This window comes from Cucurbita pepo, chromosome LG04 (assembly GCF_002806865.2).
Source record: "Cucurbita pepo subsp. pepo cultivar mu-cu-16 chromosome LG04, ASM280686v2, whole genome shotgun sequence".
NCBI classification, from domain to species: domain Eukaryota; kingdom Viridiplantae; phylum Streptophyta; class Magnoliopsida; order Cucurbitales; family Cucurbitaceae; genus Cucurbita; species Cucurbita pepo.
In genome coordinates this window covers 10372009-10392722 of record NC_036641.1, presented here as the reverse complement: position 1 = coordinate 10392722, position 20714 = coordinate 10372009, and the positions used below count along the sequence as shown (strand labels likewise).

The window sequence follows — 20714 nt, the reverse complement described above, 5'->3', positions numbered from 1 at the left end:
ACAATTTGAGTTCTAACAGATGCAAAGCGAAATCCTAAATTATTTAGTTCCTTTCACTCTTACAGCTGGGATTATGTGCAAAACCGGTGAAGAATACCAAGATCATTTCTCCATTGCTTGCCCCATTGCCCAGACCAATCTTTTTCTGAAAATTTTATTCAGTCGACGAATCTGATTGTAATAGCGAAAAAAGGGGGTTGTAAGCCACAAAAGTCTATATCTGTTCTTCGGTTTCTTGAGAAAGACAGCATCAAAATTTTGATTTGATGACACCAGCATGTATTCTTGTGGCGATTCTTGAAATACTTAATTGCGTAAGATACTGCTTCTAGGAAAGACTTACTATGAATGCAGTGATCCCCAGGAGGTTTCTTAGTATTGATTGAATGCCGTGGGAGTAAGACTGCTGATCAAGATAGGTTTCAGATGAGTTAAGAGCCCTTGTTAATGGACATCATTTTATTAGGGAATCTCATTCTTTTATCCTTGTGGTAAATTAGGGCAACTCTTAATGGTAAAATGTGTTTAGGATTGTAATTCTACCCTTTGGGGAAAGGACTTCAGGAGATGATAAGAATTAAGATGAACTTTAGATAACACAATACAATTGAAATAGTTTAATAGGCTAGTCGAACTCAATGTCCTTGAGAAATTCCAAGCTTGTTGTAAGGCTAGTCGAACTCAATGCCATTGAGAAATTCCGAGCTCATTGTTCTATCCAGAGAACTTGAGATTCATCTGACTAACAATCAATTCTCTGATCCGGTTCTTAACCTATTGATCTCGAGGAGATCCATCAAGTTGACCAACAGATGGATCAATTATATTGTTGGACATTTCAACATAGAAGAGATACAAGGGCTGGTCTTTCATATTGCTGCTTCATTGTCCTTTTGTGGCCAAAAGTTGGTCTTTCATTTTGAAAGAATCTGATCTTTGTTGGGGACAAGTTTTAGGGGCAAGGCAAAGATTCTTTGGTGCTGTGCTGTGAAAGCAACCCTTTGGACGACTTGGAAAGAGCCAACCTTAGAATATTTGAGGATAGTTTGAGTTCAGAATATTCTTTTGTTTATAATATACACTACTCGGCTTCTTGGCGAGAGTTCAAGTCGCATAGAATTTTGGTGTACCTACAGCCTTGGCATGATCATTAGAAATTGGAGGCCTTTTTGTGTTAATTCATCTTTTTGGGGAGGGGTTCCCTCTACTCCTTGCCCTAAGGCAGCCTTCCTTTTTGTTTCATAAGAATATAGATATGCACATATATTATATAGAGAGGGATACAATAGATTTGATGTTAGCACTTCCCCTCGTTGTGTCATATGATAATTGAATAATGCCGTAGAAAATACTTTTACACTGATCCACACATCTCAGATAGGATGCACAACAACAGGATTTGTGTTAGGAATTAGTTGAGGTGTACAAGTTGTTTGAAGACTCTTTTCGTGAATAGAGATGTGTCCATGGGGTGCATCCCATCCATTTGAGACAAAATTATGTGCAAGGGAATTTGTGGGAATTGGATTTTAGGATTATTCTCTAAGTAATTTCTTTTAATCTCTATTGATTTGAATAATTTCGGTGAATTCAAAGTCAAAATTGAAGATATTATTTGTTAACTCATTCTACCATGATTTAGTATTGGCTTTGCCTTTGCATACTTTTGGTTGAGAAAAACATGGGATATAATTTATTCTCAGCCGAGTATTAATAAATTTTTGTTTGTATTTGGGATTGAACTAACATCATTATCTGAAGCTACCATTTCCTTTTTTTTTTTTTTTTTTTTTTTTAAAGAAAAGTAGGAACATCCTTTTATCCATTACCAAAGACTATTCTACAATTATTTGATTCTTTTTAATTAAAGCAAATAAAAGAACTAGCTATTAATACTTTTTTCATTATTATTAATATTATGGATTATGTTAATATTTTGTAAACATTCTCGAAAGGTCATTAAAAAAAAAGTTAAATCAATATCCATATCTTTTAGAAAAAGGAAAGCTTTAGTGTTGGGAGATTAATGAATAAAGCCAAAACTGATTGGTTTTATTAGTTGAAATAAAAATAATATTGAAAAAAGCCATTTTCAGAAGGAACATGATTTGTAAGCAACTCCCTCTTATTATTATACATTATTCATTACTGATTTTAGAACATAAACTAAGCAAATTAAGCAAAAATTGCTTTAATTAAACTCATAAATAAAAGGAAAAAAAAAGGGGGGGCTTCTTAGGATGTGGTGTAAAGGAGAAGCTTTTGCTGTCAGAAGGAAATACCTTTGCCTTTGCCTTTGCCTTTGCCTTTGCCTTTGCCTTTGCTTTTCAGGCCACCCCACAGAAACCCACAAAAAATACGGCGCCGTATTGTGAAAGATGCCTTATTTTTCATTGAAGACTTCTATAGTAGTTGACTGCTTTCTTATCAAACAAAAACATTAAAAAAAAAGTCAATCGGAGGCCGCGTCCTTGACGGATCCGTTTCCCATGCTCGTCGACTGCACTGTTAACACCGACATGCTCGGCGACGACGGCCCTTCGCCGTTTGATCCCATCATTGGGTGCCCGGCGCTGCCGTTGATAATCGGATTCCTCGAGGGACACGTGGACGTCGAAATCGCTGTTGCCAGTGATATCGGCATAAGACAGAGTCCTTTCCCTTGCAAATACTGCATCGCCGATCCCATATCCTTCTCCATCAGCCTCGCCACCTGCTGTTCCGTCACCGTCACGCTGTCGTTCGACGACGCCGTTTGGTTTCCTCCACTGCCGTTTGAACTCCGCCCACCTTGCATACACTCACCACCACCCTGAAGCGACACCGTTTCATCAATTAGAAACGAAAACGACAGGCAAACCAAAAAGAAAGAAAGCTGATAAAAGTTTCCGCACGCGTGCTGCCCTTTTCCTTTTGTCGTCTTCTGCTAAAAGTAAATTTGTGTCGTTTAAATTTTATTTTTAAATGTTTGAAAAATAATTTTACAATTTGTTAATTTCCAATCCTTTTTAATTAAACCCATAAATCATAATTATCCTCGCCCAAAAAAAAAAAAAAAAAAAAAAAAAANAAAAGGGTAATTTTGACTTTGAGTGAGCTGACCTCAGCGGACACGTCAGCAACGAGAGGAGCAACCGCAGCTGCACCCCCTAACCTGCTCATGCTCAGAACCTACACCGAATAATAAGAGAAATTAAAATAATAAAACTCAGTTACAATATTAAATTAAATACCGCACAGGGAATCTTTTTCAATATATACATGTATTAATTAATTACATTTAATAATTAGAATAAACTATGCATATATATATATATATATATATATTTAAAGGTATAGGGCCAAACCTTGACTTGGAGCTGCAGGAATTTAACGTAGTCGATGATCTCATCCAGCATTGAAGCCTTATCTGTCTGGAATTCCAAACCCCAACTAATCAGATTCATTATCATTAATTAATTAATTAATTTCAATTTCCCCATTAATTAACTTTGCTTTTGCTATTTAATCCTCCCTTTTTTTTCTTATACACCGAAAGCAAAAACAAACATAAAAATTTATTAACAAAAAAAAATGGTTTTGCTAATAATTACATGCTCGTCATTTTGTTAGTAACTGCCACATTACACTGACGACACGTGTCCCTCATTTTCCAATACATAAATCTCTCACCGTCAACGCGTTGTGTGTCCTAATGACCATAATGCCCCTGATCAGTTTGCTAAGTTACGGTTGATTTGAAGTTAGTAAAGAGTTCTTAAGTTTTGGGATAAATTAATTAGGGAAGAAGATGAAGAAGAAGGAAGAAAATGACCTTGTTTGCGTTGGGAACGAGTTCTTGCAGGGCTTTCATTCTCTCTGCAATTCTCTCTCTTCGAAGCTATAACACGAAGAACCAGACAAAAATTCAATTAACCAAATGTTTCTGTTCAAACGTGCATTCGGGGTCAACCCAAAACAAACAAGAACACAACGAAGAAAAATGGGTAATCCATTTTTTTCAGCCGGAAAACACTGAGAATGAAGATGACTTAGTGGGTTTAGTCAAACAGAGTTAAAGATTTGAATGATTATGGCGAAATTTTAGTTTACCCTTTCCGCGATACTGTGGGGGTCTGTAGCTTGCCCCCTGCGAGCTCTGACTTTCTGCTTCGGCTGAGATGGAGAAATTCCGCCGGACCCACCGTCTGGAGCTTGATTCATCATGTTTCCTTGAGCTCCGAAACTATGCGATTGAATACCACCTCCCTGAAAAACAGAGTGTTGAATCATGAATAACGCCGGCGAGGAATTGAAAGATCCAGCACAGAACTAACCGAGTTTGGTGGCCGGAAGCAGGATCTGTCGACGATGTCGTTGTGGGAGCGGTCCAAATCGGCATTACTAAGGGAGAGAGGCATAGGGGGGAGGCCATGATCGGGGACAGAGGATATGCCTCTGGACAATAGAAGCTGTTGCTGGAGCATAACGGCAGCCTTTGCAGCGGGAGAGGTGTCGGAGATATCTCTGGATGGCTTATTGATGGGGTTAATGTCCCACGGGGATTTAGGGTTTGAAGGGTTGAGGTCCGGCCACGAACAGGATGGGATTGTATGAAGCATTTGCTCGAGGAAGTCATCGTGAGAGGCAGCGGCCACCGGATCGAAATGGTGGAGCTGAGACCCCGGAATCTTCTCCGGCGGCGGATTCAGGTGGTGGTCGTCACCGTGGAGATCCTGAAGAGAGTTGTTTAAAAGAGAGTTGAGGGTTTGCATTTCTCTGCTACAGGGCTGCATGGTCGCCGGCGGAGTGGCGGAGGAAGAGGAAGAAGACGGCGGAGGGAATTGAATTTGGTGGTTTTTGTTGAGAGTTGAGGGTTTGATTATTAAATAGCAAAAGGTGGAGTTTCTGTCTGGCGCACCACCATTGCTTTCTCACCCTATTTTTTTTATTATTTATTTATTTTTAAACAAATTAATAAAATTAATTTATAATATTATATTTTAATAATCCTAAAAAGCATGTAACTATAACTATATATAATGTTCCCTTTTTGTTTTTAGTAATTTCGTGCTTATAATTAAAATAAAATATATATTTTATTTTTCAAGGACGGCTTTTCCTTTAACAAAACGAATTTAGATTAAATAAATTATATATTAAACAAAATACAATACTTTATACAAAGTATTAGTTATCTCTTTGTTACCACGCGCCCGCTACTCGCGTGGTCTCCGCCCACAATCGGCGACGACCTGTCGAATTCCGCCGGCCACTCCAAAATTTCCACCTCACCGCTTAATATCGCAAACTGCCACGTTATTAAAAAGTCACGTGACGTGGCATAAATTCTGAAATGATGAAATTTACTAAAAAGGATATGATTTGAAGTTACGTGTTAGTTTGTAACTAAAATGGGTTACATTCATAATATTCTCAAAATTATGGGGTGAAAACATAAAATCTCAAAAGTAGGTAAAGGAGAGGATATTTTGGGATTTGTAGGTATAAGTCTATGTCTTGTATAAAATCAGATTAAAATATTCCACTTGTCATCATTTGATTGATTTCAGTATTTCTTCACACCTTAATGGACCCCACCCATGCTTATCTTGTTTACATATTTTTAACCATTGTTAACATCACTATCTTTCTTGTTCATTAGTTTTTGGGTAAGGTTGGACTTATACCCACCAGAGTCAAGATAGACCAAGTATCATGATGTGATCGAGGAGAATGATGCGTCATCTAACACACCACAAGTCGAGTCCTAAACCTTAACTCCAAAAGTTAAAATTTCAATATGAGTTTGCACATGAAGTTTTGGAATTAAGTCCGTTTATACGAAATATTAATGGTCACCAAATTTAGTGCGGATTGGACACTCTACAAGATCATATAATTGTTTTTTAAAATCATATATACTCCTACCAAACCAAAATATGTCTCGCAATGTAGCATAGTGAAGGCATGATATCAATTATTCACCACCATCAGGTGTGGCTTAAATGATTATTATTTTTAAAAATTACATTGTTATTTTATTTTAAATCATTATTAAAGAATAAATAGTAAAAATAATATTGAGTATAATAATTGGCTCTCGAAAATTCAATTAAATTGATAATTGAAGTATTTTGAATTTGAATATTAAAATTTTGCTGTATATATGCTTCTCCCGATCCTTTGCGGTCTAGATTTCTTAGAAGCGAAATTTCTGGATTTCAATACAATCGGTGTCTTCCCCATTCATCCATCGAATCCGAAAATTGTCGATGTTTCTGATTGTGATTGAAACCCTAGCTTGAGATTTTCATCAACAATCATCGTCGTTCGGATCGTGATCGCGATACACTAGCCACGGAAATTTGTTGTCATCGTCTTCGATTCTCAAAACCCTAACCAATGTATCCGAAAAATCAACACCGTCTTCAGTTCTTCGTCCATTCTCCCGACCTCCAAATTCAATCCACAATCGTAAACCTAGCACAAACATCGGCCCAATCCCTCGCGGATCTTAAGTTATCTCTTCTCCTCAAAACGCCTGCTTCACGGTTAGCCTCATCTTTCTACTTCACCCTAAATGGGAAACCTCTCCTCGATTCCGCCACAATTTCCAGTTCTCTAGTTCCCCCTCTGTCCACCTTGATTTTAAGAACCAGGGTTCTTGGGGGCGGTGGTGATGGCGGTGCAACCGGGGCCGAATCCCGTGACTGCTACCTTAAAATGTACGCAGAGAAGAAACCCGATAAGGTCGATCCTAACGAGCAGAGGCTATCCAAGTGGTTGAACTGCTCTCTTTCTAACGAGCCTTTGAGGGAGCCTTGTGTGATCGATTGGCTTGGAAATATCTTCAACAAGGAGTCGCTGGTTCACGCGTTGCTGGAGAAGAAGCTGCCAAAAGGTTTCGGACATATCAAGGGTTTGAAGGATATGATCAAGATAAATCTTTCGATGATTCCCGGTACAGAATCGCGTGGCAATGCGATCTCAGAGGCGAGGTTTCAATGCCCGATTACTGGGCTCGAGTCCAATGGTAAGTATAAATTTTTTGCTCTGAGAACTTGTGGACACGTGCTGAGTGCAAAGGCCTTGAAGGAGGTTAAATCTTCTTCCTGCCTTGTTTGTCATACTGAGTTCATGGACAGAGACAAGTTTGTGATCAATGGGAGCGAGGAGGAGGTAGTAAGAATGAGGGAGAGGATGGAGGAAGAGAAAACGAAATCAAAGGAGAAGAAGACGAAGAAAGTGAGGACTGGGGAAGTGGGTATGAATGGAGATGTGAGTGTGGATTTGGCACCATCCCGTTTGTCTGGTAAAAAGCATGGCATTGAAGGTAAGGCTTTGGGTAAGGTTTCAGCCAAGCCTGAGAAGCATGAGCGGCCAGATAGTGGAGTTCAGGTAAAGGTTGCGGCAAGTAATGGTGGTGTTAAGCGATTTAAAGCAGCAGACATGGCCCCTGCCAATGCTACCAAAGAAGTCTATGCTTCCATATTCACCTCATCTAGGAAGTCGGATTTTAAGGAGACATATTCTTGTAGATCTCTTCCCCTTGGTCGTAATTGATTGCTGTTAAGAACTGCCAAGATATGTTTATGACAGTTCTCCTTAATACTGTTTGTATCCAAACCTTCACTTTTAGTGCCTTTTCTTGACTTTGTTGATTCATGCTTCATCGTTTCTAATTCATGTAAGATATATAAGTTTTCAGTGTCATCTGCTCATCTGCTGTTAATGTTTGGGAGTGATTTGGAAGAATCAAAGCATCCAAAACCACTTCGTTATGCTCAAAATGAATAAATGGCAAAAGTGATTTGGTCCTTCCAAAATCAACTCCCAAACATGAACTTAGTAGAACTGTTTTACATTTTTTAGATCAATCAATATTGTTGGAAGTCTTGCGGTGATCAATCCATGATTCTGTGTTTCACATTTGTTTTACTACATCATGAGAAATCAGATTCATAGCACAACTTGATGTTCTCTTTGTTGAATTATAAAATTCAGCTGGAGTTGTGTTCTCCGATCGTCAACTTGTAGCAAAATAAGTAATTATGGCGTGCCCTTCTTGCTTGAACTTTCTTGGAAGAAGTAAGCAGATCCTTAAAAATCCTATGATTCTTTCCAACTTGAGACTGTAGAAGATTTCTTGTTTGGAGTTGTGATGGAAGGGAATGTTCCTACTTGTGTAATAGCTTGTTCCCATCATGTATCTCCATCTACTACTGTATTGGTTTCAATTAGTTTTATTATACCCCTTCTGATGATCAATGCTAAATATCTTCACTCTTTAACTTTTAACATAAAGATAAGAAAACAAAGATGATAATACAAACTAGATAAAAGAATGAACATTTCAAATTATGTCATTAAGCCTCAACCAGGTTTCAACATTGTCGTTGGATAAAATTCTCGATGAAACTAATATATCTTTGTGAACTCAGAAAAGTTAGGTTTTGATATAATTGGGTTTTTGTTTGAATCCAATCCTCACGTCACGATTATTATATATATAGTTGATTTGGGTTTCATGACATTACGATGAAGCAGGAGGTTGACGATCAAAGCTATAAGAGTAGATTCATTATATTGACAACAAAATTTTGATCTATTACCATAGCTTCAACATTTTATGAATCTTGAATATTATTTTTTATTTGATGAGATTCTCATTTATTAAGGTAATTTAGGTTGAAATTGAATTAGTTCGATATTTTTGGATGATCCTTAATAATGAAGTGTTTCAGCTTCAACTCGTTCAACTCGTTAAAAAGAGAAAGAAATTTGTAATTTGTGTATGTTTCTTGAATATTGATGAAAAAAATATTTTATGCAATTTGATTATTAATGCTTTATTAAATTGTTGCAAATTTAAAATTAAGGATTAAATAATTTTAAATGAATTTTAAGCTTGAATTTTTATAGTACACAGTAGAATAAAACTCAAGAAAATTAAGTCATTAAGCTTGTAATGTAACGAAAAATATAATAAAAAACCCTTTCCCAAAATTAAAAAAAGAAAAAAGAAAAAAGAAAAAAGAAAAAAAAAAAAAAAGGCTTTCCTGAGGTTTGTTGGGGAAAAATAAAAAACCTAATGCAAAGGGAGAAAGAGAGCGGAATCAGTATAGGGGAAGTCTTAAGATGACAAGCAAAAGCCCACATTGCCACACTCCTTAACGCTCGCCTCCAGCTCCCCTAACCAGCGCCTTTCCCTTCCCCTTCCCCTTCCCCTTCAAACTCCTCTCTTCCGTCTTTGATTCCCCAAAAATCCCTTCTCAAAGATGGAGGACGATGATGAGTTCGGGGATCTCTACACGGATGTTCTCAGACCCTTCGCTTCTTCTTCCTCATCCGCGCCGCAGACTCACAAATCTTCTCCCACCCCTCCGCCCCTTCTACGTTCGATCGATCTCAATCGTCAGGAGAACCATCAGACTCCCCCCTTTGGACCTTCTTACTCCAAGTCGGTTGTTCCGGTGCAGCTCGCCAATCAAACCCCACCTATCCAGCCGCCTCGGGAGTCTGTACCCGCTGGTTCTTCTGGCTTCGTTCTCAATTTGGCCGCCAGAAACGACGGAGAGGGTTCTCGGGTGAAGGGAGTTAAGGATTTTGCTTCCGTCGATGTTGAATTGCCGAATAGGGCTTTGGAGGATCGGAATTTCGGTGTTGAATCTGGAATTGTTGGTGCTCTGGAGAAAGATGTTAATTTGATGGATAAGGATGTCAAATTTGATGTTGAAGAGGAGAATGTTGGGGTTGAGGACGACGTGGGTATGGAGCCGGTTATTCCTGGCTTGTCTCCTGGCGGTGGAATATCGATCCATGAGAGAGGTGGAAATTTTGAGAACGTGGAAGGTTTTAGAACGAGTGATGCTGCCCGAGACCGAGGTGATGGCGGTGACGACTGGGATAGTGACAGTGAGGACGAATTGCAAATTGTGTTGAATGACAATGATCGTGGGCCTATATCAATGGAGAGAGGTGGATTGGGTGGTGATGATGAGGACGATGAAGACGATCGCCCGCTGGTTATTTTGGGGGACAATGATCAGAATCAGGGTATGGAAGAGCAAGAGTGGGGTGAAGACGCAGTGCCGGTAGCGGATGGCGAGAGAAAGGAGATGGGCGAGGCTGCAAAATCTAGTGGTGGGATGGTTGTGGCGCCAAAACTCGGATATAGCAATTTTGGTTATCGTCCTTTTCATTCTCAATATAAGGTCAGTGTATTGTCTGTTTTTCCAAAGTGTGATGAGTGTATATGGGGTTTTGTAATTTCCCGCTTGTCATTGATAATCGAAATGTAATTTTTTGTTTGTTATCATATGACGTGAATAATACTCATGTAGCTATTACTATTGAATTATTTTTAATTTGGATAGCCATTGTACTTTTAGCCCCTCTTATTGACATAAGAAATTTTGGATTGACAGTGTAAGTTATTGGATTCGTATGATATTCATGATCAGTCGAAAGTAATAAATAATCATGGATTCTCCTTTTGATTTCATCCAAATGAGATACCTGGGGTTCGATGTGTAATAACCATCGTGACAAAGATAAGGATCATGTAATCAACTGCGAGTTCTCTGGGAGAACAAGGGGTTCTTTCTGTAAAACCTTCAACCATAAATGGCTCATCCCCCCCATAGAGCACAAGTTCTTCTATTCAGCCAGTGTCTGGCAAAATTTTAAAGGCAGTGGTAAGTGGCTACTCTTTGGGAGTTTCAGGTCCATCTCAAGTGAAACTGCAGGTTTTCTCAAGGGAAGTCTAAGAATGTATCTAATGTGGACGATTTGGTTTTGTTCACAGCTTCTAGATAGTGTTTGTTATCTGTGTTTGTAATTTCATTCTTGACTCAAACCAATTGGAAAAGGTTTTTTTTACGATTTCTTGTTTGTTTAGGCTGGGGATAGATTTGTTATCACTTCCCTTGTATATTTTTGATTAATTATATATAGTTACTTGGGAAGTAGCTGGTCGAAATCATCATCCTGTTTATTGTAATCTGTAGCAACTCTGACATGGACTACAACTCGAATGGGCGGGAGACATTTTCAGTTCCAGGATTACAATCTCTGAGACACTTCCTACACATCCTTCTAGCCCCTCAATGAGCCATCAAAGAACTAGTTGATGATACTTTGTCTATTCATCGGTTTCCCCTTTCTTGTAAAACTGAGTTCCTCTCGTGCCTGCCATCACACATACAATTTTCTATATACAGCAGTGTTGGAAACTTGTCATGACATGAATAATATTGAAGGATATCATAGTGCTTGGTTCTAATTTTCTTATTTCCTCCACAAGTGATGAACGGAAACCATTCCTATTGAAAATCACCAGAGCATTTATCTCACGCCTGGCTCTACTCATGTCATAATTGAATTTTCTAGATATTTGGAGCAAGTTAAATGGTCCTGAACAGCGAGCACGATCCTTGAAGTTAATAAGAGAAATGGAAGAATTGTTGTCTTTATTATTAGTTTTCAAGTACAAGCTTCTGTGGCCAACCAAAATTTCTGCTTTTTGTGTGTTTGTTTTGTTGTTGTTGTAATCACTGTCATTTTTGTATTGGCCATTCGCAAAAGCCTGCTGGCCATTTTTGTTATTTTAGTAAGTTGCTTAGATTACCACTGTGTAGCAATCGTTCTCCAGTCATCAAATAGTTAATTGGTTTGAGTCTTATAGAACTGTTAGGTCTTCTTTTCCCCAAAGCTAGATGAATATTATTTTATTTTAGTTTTCCTGTAACTGATGCTTACATAACATATTAATATCTGCTTGCCAGTATTTTGTTATGTTTGCTTCTTTTTCCCCATCACTTTTGTTCTTGTTCAGATTTTAGGCAATAAAAATGAAGCTGTCTATATGTTTTTTGATTGCTTCCTACTTGTCTACTCAACTTCAAGCGCACTTCCTTTGTGTCATTCACATATGATATGCTTCTTTATATCTTATATAGGTTGTTTATGTTTGTGTGAAGTGAACATTATTTTTTGTTTTCTTTTACAAGTTTTGTAGCTTAGAAGAATGTTGCTTTTTTAAAATCTATTTGCATCGTTGAGCACTTGGTTTATTGCTATGTAATTTTTATTTTACTTGGATATTGGTTAATCTTTTAGGAGATTATGTTTCTCAGTCAAAGCTAACAAAAATACTGGCTGTAGTAGATTGAACGCATAAAATTGTATAGTTTATAGTGTGTGATAATTGATTATTGTGGAAAATCTTGGATTCACTTGTATTGTGGGTAGTTTTTAGATTTCAACTGCAGATGGTTAATCTTTATTGCATTTTTCTGCCTGCTGCTTGTTTTTGTATTTTTTTATTTATATATATATATAATAAAGCCCATATTCTTGGTGGTAAATGTAGTATGTGAGACCTGGTGCAGCACCTTTTCCTGGTAATCCTGCTTCTGGCCCTGGAGTGACGCCAAATCAAGCTCGTCCACCTGTCATGGGTCCTGTTGGTGGTCGTGGAAGAGGCGATTGGCGACCAGCAGGAGCAAAAGATCCTGCCTCAATGCAGAAAGGTTTTCATTCAGGTTTCGGAATGCCTGGATGGGGCAATAATATGGGAGGGCGTGGTTTTGGTGGTGGCCTAGAGTTCACTCTGCCTTCACACAAGTAATATTTTCCTTGGCCTACTGACGGGTTCTGAGTTGAAACATGATGTGCTAGCTTTAGTTTGTTATCAATTGCGTGTTTCAATTTCTGGCTTTTTTTTTTTTTTTTTTTTTTTTTTTTTTTTTTTTTTTTTTNTTACATGACCTTGGTGTGTTGTGCCTGTGCAAGTAAACTGAACTTTGCATGTTTTTGTTATGTGGAGTGAAAAGTATAATTTAGACTGCTTTCCGTTCAGTTCATAAAACACAAATCACATTTATCTTCTGGGAGAATGGTCATCCACATATTTTTCTGCCTCATGAGCTTGACCTTAACCCAGTTACATTGGACATGCTTCATAATCTTGCTCTCTTTTTTGTTTACTTGCATTGGAATGGAGTTTATACATTTAAACAAATTTCTAAGTCATTCCTAAATGACCGTAAAATTTTTATGTATGAGGACACCTTCATTTTCGTAATTATTTTATTTTGTTTCAATAGCCTTTTCAAAATTTCCTGCTGTGCTAATTGCTGTACTTTTTTATCCTAACTTTGGAATTCAGAACAATTTTTGAAGTTGACATTGATGGTTTTGAGGAGAAACCATGGAAATCTAACGGAGTGGACATATCTGACTTTTTCAACTTTGGCCTGAATGAGGATAGCTGGAAGGGATACTGCAAACAGCTGGTAAATGCTTACCATTGCTTTAATTTGGCATTTTCTGGGCTTATAGCTCCCCTTCCCCGCGAGTGTTTCAATTCTTCTGGGGTGCTCGACTGTTGTTCATTATTTACTTTTGACTACTGAAAGTTGGGGCATTTTGCTAATTTTTTTTTGTACTACCCAGTTTTGGTTTGGCCTTTTTGTATTCTCTCATTCTTAATAAAATTGCTTTCCATTAAAAAAACAACGTAATGCCCATTTTATTTTATATACAGGAACAGCTACGCCTGGAAGCTACTATGCAAAGCAAAATTCGTGTATATGAGAGTGGACGGACAGAACAGGTATATTGATGGTTCGTTCATGAAAGGAGTGAGTTCTTTAAGCCATATTTTGATCTCTTAACCTTTTTTATTTTTTATTTTTTTTTTATTTCCTTCTCAGGGCTATGATCCTGATTTGCCTCCAGAGCTAGCAGCTGCTGCAGGCTTTCATGATATTTCCAACGGACATACTCATGGGAAGTCTGAGGCTTTGCAAAATGATCTAGGAAAAGGAGCAGCTCGTCTGCGGCCACCTCTGGTATTTACTATGATCTATCATCCTTGTGATATGTAGAGGGAAGCCCTCAATCTGTTTTACATACAGTAGGTAGAAGTCTCGTGTGCTTGAGTTATAGGTTAGCTATGTAGTGCTTGAGTTTGTTAGTTGTCAGAGGTGGGGGAGGAGCATATGATGAGTGACCGCAATTTTGTGTGCGAGTGACGTAGGGCCGTCTGTAATATTGTTAATATTTATGACTGTTGTGGTGGTGGGTGATGAGTAGCTTAGTTTTGTTGGGAGACAGCGATACTCATACCTCTATAATGTTTATGACCTGTAAACCATTTCATATATTAATATAATTGCCATGCTTTGGCTAAGGCATCAGAACACCTTTTCGGGCATTCTAAGAGGGGAGAAGAAGATGATTGACCAAATCAGGTCTGTTGAACGATGTTTGCGAACAATGGCTGGGGAAGTTCAGAAGATACAATCAGTAGAGAAGAGTTTGGCAATGTTAGTCAAAGGCGTGAACCAACTCCTGAGGAACTTAAAACTGAAGAGGACAGTGATTGATCATTCCTTTTCCTTGGAAAAATTCTTTGAAAGAGAAATAGTTAGTGCACACGAATCTAGTTGAGGAATTGGGGTATTCAGTTGGATGCATAAGGAGGAGATGAAGTGTGTTAAAATGGTTCCAAGATATTTTACTTTCTGGTGTTCAATGGATGCGATCTTCATGGCTAGTTTTCTTAGTGAAGCTCAATTTTGATATGAATTGTTTATCAAAATCCCAAGAGATGGGGTCAATAGTGATGAGTATGTTGGGTGTAATGCTGTCATGGTATTGATGGTTTAGACCACTTTCTAGGGGGTTTTGTAAGTTAACACAAGAGGACCCTTTGCATGAGAAGCCTTTGGCTGTCCATCCTCAGGGAGCATTTCAAGAGTGTTGACAAGTGGTTACTAGACTTGTTAGATGCAACACTTAGTAATTTGGATCAGAATAGTAGCTCTATACCAACGGGCCTAGTTCTTCACCTCGACAAACCCAATGCATATGCTTGCCAAATAAAACAACTAGCAAAGTGATAAAAGTGATCAGACTGGGTTGGAGCTAATTACAATTTCAAATAGGGGTACCTCATTCAAATACTTGTTCGATGTTGAATTGCAACATCAAAGGGAGAAAGGGCTATGCTTCTAGTGAGGAGAACCACACCCAGCTGACCATAGATGCAAGAATAAAGAGCTGTAGGATTAGATTCCTCAATAAGAATGTGAGGATGAGGAAGGAAGGTGAATGGGAGAAGAAAAGTGTGTAAAGGGGTTGAAGGACCACTAGAGGTTGTAGAGCCCTCACTTAACTTCGTTATGAGGTCGATCTTGCCTCAATACAATGAAGGTCGCAAAAACTTTATAGGAGTAGCCATTATAGACATAATCAAAGGTACGACAAACCAAACTTCACTAAGGCTTGGTAGTGTAGAAGGTGGGATATCAGTAAGCTGATTATCTTCCTAAGCTCAGACGAGTTCGTTAAGAGGAGGGAATTTGTCAAGGAGTTGGGTTATTGCTTTTGAATATGGGCGAAGTGGTGAAACGGTGCTTTGGCTCAACATCAACGGGGTTTTTTTTTTTGTGTGTGTGTGTGGGGGGGANGGATTTGGAGGGAAAGAAATGCCAGAATTTTTCATGACAAAGAAAAAAAACTTTTTGAAGCTTTAACTGACTACATTGGTGTAAGCATGTCTTTCCTTTCGTCAGTTATAGTTAACTTTATTTGGCTACGATTTCTCTCTTTTGTCAATTTCATCCCATCAATGAAATTATTTCCTATCCAAATTTATATATATTAGACTTGGGGTAGTTATGATATGACATGCTGTGGTTACACCTTCTGTGGCATTCAGGTCAATTGGAAGATATTGTGAGTGAAATTTAGGATTTGTGGGGGCAGGGTGTTCTGTTGCAAAGAAGTCCTTCATTTTGCAGTACTTTTAGGCACCATTGAATACTTCCATATTTAAAAAGAGGTTCACTTGTAATTCTTCATAAATTCAACAAGAAATTCTGTTTCAGATAAAAAAGGGCTTTTGGAACTAATATTTGGTTCCAGCCTCCATACCAATTGGACCTCTCTCTCCATGGCTGTATGATTATTCCATTCACCTGTGAGAGCTCATCATTCCTAATTAGTTTACACCATATGTATACCCTCAAGCCCAGAAGATTTAATAAAATGTTCAGCGGGAGATATTTAGCTGTTTAATTATTGATCAAGCAGAAGCCTTTTCTCAAGCTCAATGGCCTTAGGGTAAAAAAACAGAACAGTAGCTGGAGATTTGTTGACTACTGAGCATTGGAAAACCATTCCAAATCTTATCATAAATGAATTGTATGATCATTGCTACTTTATGTAAATTGAACTTGAAATTGGAGTACCATCGGATAAGAGTTTACTATGAGGACCTCTTCAAAAGCTCATTTTGAACTCATAAGGGCACTACGACCTCTTCAATATTATTATTTGCTGGATTGTGATTTCCATTTTTTGTTCATGCAATAACTGCATTTTATTTCTCTTGCATTAATGTTTACTGCTTTTTTGGAATTTTATGCTGTGGGTAGGTAGTTTAGTCTCGACATTATTCTAACATTGAAGCTCAATGGTGAAAATTTTCCTTCCCAGCCTACGGGTAGAGCAATACAGGTGGAAGGTGGTTATGGTGAGCGTCTTCCCTCCATTGATACTAGACCCCCCAGAATTCGTGATTCTGATGCTATAATTGAGGTATTTCATCAGTTGTGATTGAGCAAAATGACTTATCTTCTTCCACTAATATTAATCCTATAATTCTACTAAAAATTAACTTCAGCCATATGGTTCTATAGATTGTCTTGCAGGACTCTTTGGAAGATAATTCCTCCACAGGAAATTGCACCCCAGACCAACAGAATGATTTGCCAGGAAAGGATTTCAAAGAAGTCCATGAAGCTGAAGATGACAATGCGCAAATTCATAGTGATACTGAATATCCTGACAATTTTTCAGAACCTTATAATAGTGAACTGCAGGAAAAGGCTGGAAGAAGGAAGACATCAATGAATTCTGCTTCTGATAACAACATACACGAAGATGTCAGTTTGCCTTTCGCTTCAGAAGGACCAATGCACGATCCTGCGTCTAGAGGCCATACCCCTACTTACTCTGCTCAGAACTTGGGTACTATTGAGGAAAGGTAAGAACCGTATGGTAAACATCAATCATTCACCATGATGGCTACCGCCAGTAAGTTGATTTTATAGTTTATAATAGCAGCATTCAGTTTGAACCTTTTTTCCATTTTATAGTTAAATGTCTCCCTATATAACGAAGTCTTTATTTTTATCGTATTTGACATTTTAGGAGGCTTATGACATACTAGTTTTGAGTTGGGCACACTTACATGTCTCATCTTATTCAAGCTTGTTTTATATGATTTGCTAGCTTGTTGGAGTACTTTCAGGTAGCAGTACGCCATTTTGCATTACAGATTGTTAAATAGTTCCATTCAAGATGATTGTCCGAGGTTCTATTCAAGATTTTCATACTAATCCAAAATTTCCATGCTTTTGTTGAAGACTTTTTTCTTCTCTCTCTTCTCGAAGTCATTGGAAATCTTTATTACTTCCCCTGTCTGGGCATTTCTTAGCTCGGTATTGACGTATCTGAAGGAATTTCTTATTTCTCTCCTTATTGAGTACAGGCAGCCACCAGGTAGAACACGTAATAAGTCCCCTCATTCTCCAAGACAGAACTCGCGAGTTAGTAAATCTACTGACAGTCGGGAGGGATCTGTTGGAAGTTTGAATGGTAAACGTAGTCCACAAGTATCATCTCCTGTAATGGTTGAGGCTGCCCAGGAGTGTAGTGCTGAGGACAAGGATGCTGAACATGATGATGAGCTCATTGAGGCTGACAGAAATACTGGAATTGATCAGGAGAATGTGAATTTCATTTCAACCAGTACCACTAGTAAAAATGATAGAGATGACGAAGTAATGGAGAATAATGAGAAATTGGGTCCTATAGTTGAACCAATTATGCACAAAGAAGATGACGATGAAGACTCGAAGGCTGCAAGTAGTGAAAATAGAAAAACACGATCAGGGAGTAGCAGGGATTATCAGAAATGGCAGGATGGGGTTGAGGAGGAGGTATTTCAAAATAGACGCTCGTCAAGCATGGGGAGTGTTAAGAAGTACCATGATGAAAACGAACAGAATTTTCGAAGAAGAGATAATGAAGACAAACAAGACGAAAGGAACCGAATGGAAGTTAAGGGGAGGAAAGATGCTTATGCTTACAGAGACTGGGATCCCAGCTTTGCTCATCAGCATCATTTGAAACCTGATGGTTTTGATCGGCGAAAGGAGAGGAGTAATGCTGAAGCTACTTGGCAAAGAAGAGATGATGATCCTTATTACAGAAAAGCAAGAACTGAAGAAACAAGAAAGAGGGAGCATGATGATGAAACAGGATCTAGGCATAGGGGCAAAATTCGTGAAATGGAGAGAAGTGATAAAGATGACCGCCATCTAACCAAAAAGTTAGATAATGGAAGCTATAGGGCTCATTATGATAAAAGTGTTAGCTCAAGACACAGGGAAAGAGATGACAGTTTGAAGAGTAGATATGAAAGTGTGGATAGCTATTATAACAAGAAAAGGAAAGATGACGAACATCTGAGGCGGGATCATATAGACAAGGACGATATCTTGCATGGTAAGAGAGAGAGTAAAAGCCACCGGAAACGGGAAAGAGATGAAGTGTTTGAACCACAAAAGAGAGATGATCTACTGAGAGTTAGGGATAACGTTGGTGATCACCATTCTGTAGGGCACAAAGAGGAGTGGTTGCAAAGAGAAAGAGGTGATAGGCAGAGAGATAAGGAGGATTGGCATAGATTGAAACAACCTCGTGAGGAAAATCTATCCAAGCGGGATCGAGATGAAGGAAGGAGCTCTGTCAGGGGTGGGCATGGAACCGAAGAGAAAGCATGGGGGAGCCATGTTAGGGTGAAGGATGACAATAAAGTTTCTGAAAAAGAGTACCCAGTAAAAGATGTGGTGCGTCACAGCGAACAAAATAAGAGGAGGGATAGAATAGAGGAGGAAAGTTCTCGCCGAGGACGTGAGGATGCCTATTCAAGGCGAAATCTACCTAGTACCGAGGATAGAAGATCTAGGCTGGAAAAGTCTACTAGTGAAAGACATGCGGTTAATGCTTTTGATAACCAGAGAACATATGATAAGAGGCAAAAAGAGAGCAAGATGAAGAACAGAGAAGTAGATGGCAGCGACTACAATGCTTTAGGTCCTTCCAAGAAAACCCAAGAGAACCAAAACAACCATAGGAGTCAGATGGTATGTTCATGATCTCAATATTTCTTAATTAAAAAAATAATAAAAAAGCAAAATTTTGGCTCTCTTTCTCTCTTTTTCTAATAAGCTTTATTTGAAATCGATTATTCTACTTGTTTTCGATGAACTGCTCACCATTTGATTTAGCTGTGCGGTTGAATTTCCTTACTGGTTCCTGGCATTCCTTATAAGCTAAGCACTCACTGGTGGTTTAAGTGGAGAGATTTCCTTGTAACTATTGTCTGTTTTCATTATGGACCTTTTCCTATAATTTTTTGCTTCACTCTAGGCATTGAAAGGTTCTGATGATCATGGAGAGTTGGAGCATTCAGTTCACCATCATGGGTCTAGAAAACATACTGATAACGCTTCCTCAGGCGATGAGCAGCAAGATTCCAGGCGGGGGCGCTCTAAATTAGAACGTTGGACAAGTCACAAAGAGAGGGAGTTCAATATGAACAGCAAGTCATCATCCGCATTACTGTCTAAAGAAATTGAGAACAACAATGGTGGACCTTCAGAAGGCAGCAAACATCCAGATGACTCGTTGAAGGGGGCTGAGGCTGGCGACAACTACCATCTGGCTGAAAAGAAAGATAGTGGCGATCTGGACTCGAAAGGTGGCGCTTCTGATACAAAAGTATTGGAAGATAAACATATGGACACTGTCGAAAAGTTGAAGAAGAGAAGCGAGCGCTTCAAGCTTCCAATGCCAAGTGAGAAAGAGGGTTTGGTGATAAAAAAGATGGAGAATGAAGCACTGCCTTCTTCCAAAAGCGACGCGCCTGCAGATTCAGAGATTAAACCAGAACGACCTGCTCGAAAACGAAGGTGGATTGGTAGTTGATGGTTAAAATAACGAAACTATTTGGTCGTAATTTGTGGCGTTTCTTTCTTTTAAGGGAAGCTCCATATGATAAGAGGCCTCCGAGCCGTGCTCAGATCCATTGAGAATGCAATGCCTCAACTTGGAGTAGCTTCTAAAGGAGGGTGATACCAAGCAATGAAGGCCTCATCTCTCTCCCTCTCTTGGTCAATATATTATTTTGTAACCATATTATCATCTCCAGGAGCAACTTTTCTACGGTGTTTGTATATACTACCAGCAAGAGATGTAACATTGAATTGATTACCGAAAGCGGCGTAGAATGCGTTTCTAGACACACTTGTATGATTATTGCCTTCTAATTCGTCGTAAAGCGTTCGACCGAGGAACATCAACATGTTTATTTTAGGACATCTTAGTCTTAGAAATGTGCTTATACTCAGTTTGCCACTAACATTACAATGAAGATGAGATGCATTTTCACAGTTTGCTCATTCTCATTCTCAAAGTTAACCCCTTTGACATAAATAAATGAACGTGATCTCATTCTTACTCCACATCAAGATCGATTGTGAACATATTTTAAAAAGTTACCTAAGAAAAACTAATAGAGTAGTTTTTTTCGTGATTAAGATATTGGAATAGATTGACGTTCATATACTATATGGACTAAAATGGTATTT

The 20714-nt window shown here is 38.5% G+C and overlaps 3 protein-coding genes across 3 annotated transcripts; 2 read left to right on the top strand and 1 right to left on the bottom strand.

Moving 5' to 3' along the window:
* Positions 1-2104: 2104 nt before the first annotated feature.
* Positions 2105-4892, bottom strand: LOC111794087 (transcription factor bHLH66-like). Its single transcript, XM_023676219.1, has 6 exons — positions 4317-4892; positions 4093-4248; positions 3815-3880; positions 3348-3413; positions 3103-3171; positions 2105-2812 (listed from the first exon to the last, which is right to left on the bottom strand). The coding sequence occupies exons 1-6, from the start codon at positions 4773-4775 to the stop codon at positions 2453-2455; spliced, it is 1176 nt and encodes a 391-aa protein (XP_023531987.1). The 5' UTR covers positions 4776-4892; the 3' UTR covers positions 2105-2452.
* Positions 4893-6126: 1234 nt separating this feature from the next.
* On the top strand, positions 6127-7890 carry LOC111793684 (protein RTF2 homolog). The gene has a single exon (XM_023675683.1). The coding sequence runs from the start codon at positions 6385-6387 to the stop codon at positions 7543-7545; it is 1161 nt and encodes a 386-aa protein (XP_023531451.1). The 5' UTR covers positions 6127-6384; the 3' UTR covers positions 7546-7890.
* Positions 7891-9083: 1193 nt separating this feature from the next.
* LOC111794109 (FIP1[V]-like protein) lies at positions 9084-20442 on the top strand. The gene is made up of 9 exons (XM_023676250.1): positions 9084-10196; positions 12356-12609; positions 13154-13280; positions 13532-13600; positions 13701-13838; positions 16492-16593; positions 16695-17041; positions 17549-19208; positions 19495-20442. The coding sequence occupies exons 1-9, from the start codon at positions 9261-9263 to the stop codon at positions 20050-20052; spliced, it is 4191 nt and encodes a 1396-aa protein (XP_023532018.1). The 5' UTR covers positions 9084-9260; the 3' UTR covers positions 20053-20442.
* The last annotated feature ends 272 nt before the right edge of the window (positions 20443-20714 follow it).

Excerpts from the sequence above, each read along its gene's own strand:
- LOC111794109 (XM_023676250.1), top strand. The coding sequence starts at position 9,261 with ATGGAGGACGATGATGAGTTCGGGGATCTCTACACGGATGTTCTCAGA. Across the intron at positions 12,610-13,153 it reads TTCACTCTGCCTTCACACAA|AACAATTTTTGAAGTTGACA; the intron begins GTAATATTTTCC and ends TTTGGAATTCAG. Across the intron at positions 17,042-17,548 it reads TTGGGTACTATTGAGGAAAG|GCAGCCACCAGGTAGAACAC; the intron begins GTAAGAACCGTA and ends TATTGAGTACAG.
- LOC111794087 (XM_023676219.1), bottom strand. The coding sequence starts at position 4,775 with ATGCAGCCCTGTAGCAGAGAAATGCAAACCCTCAACTCTCTTTTAAAC. Across the intron at positions 3,881-4,092 it reads CCCACAGTATCGCGGAAAGG|CTTCGAAGAGAGAGAATTGC; the intron begins GTAAACTAAAAT and ends TTCGTGTTATAG. Across the intron at positions 3,172-3,347 it reads TCCTGCAGCTCCAAGTCAAG|GTTCTGAGCATGAGCAGGTT; the intron begins GTTTGGCCCTAT and ends TATTCGGTGTAG.
- LOC111793684 (XM_023675683.1), top strand. The coding sequence starts at position 6,385 with ATGTATCCGAAAAATCAACACCGTCTTCAGTTCTTCGTCCATTCTCCC.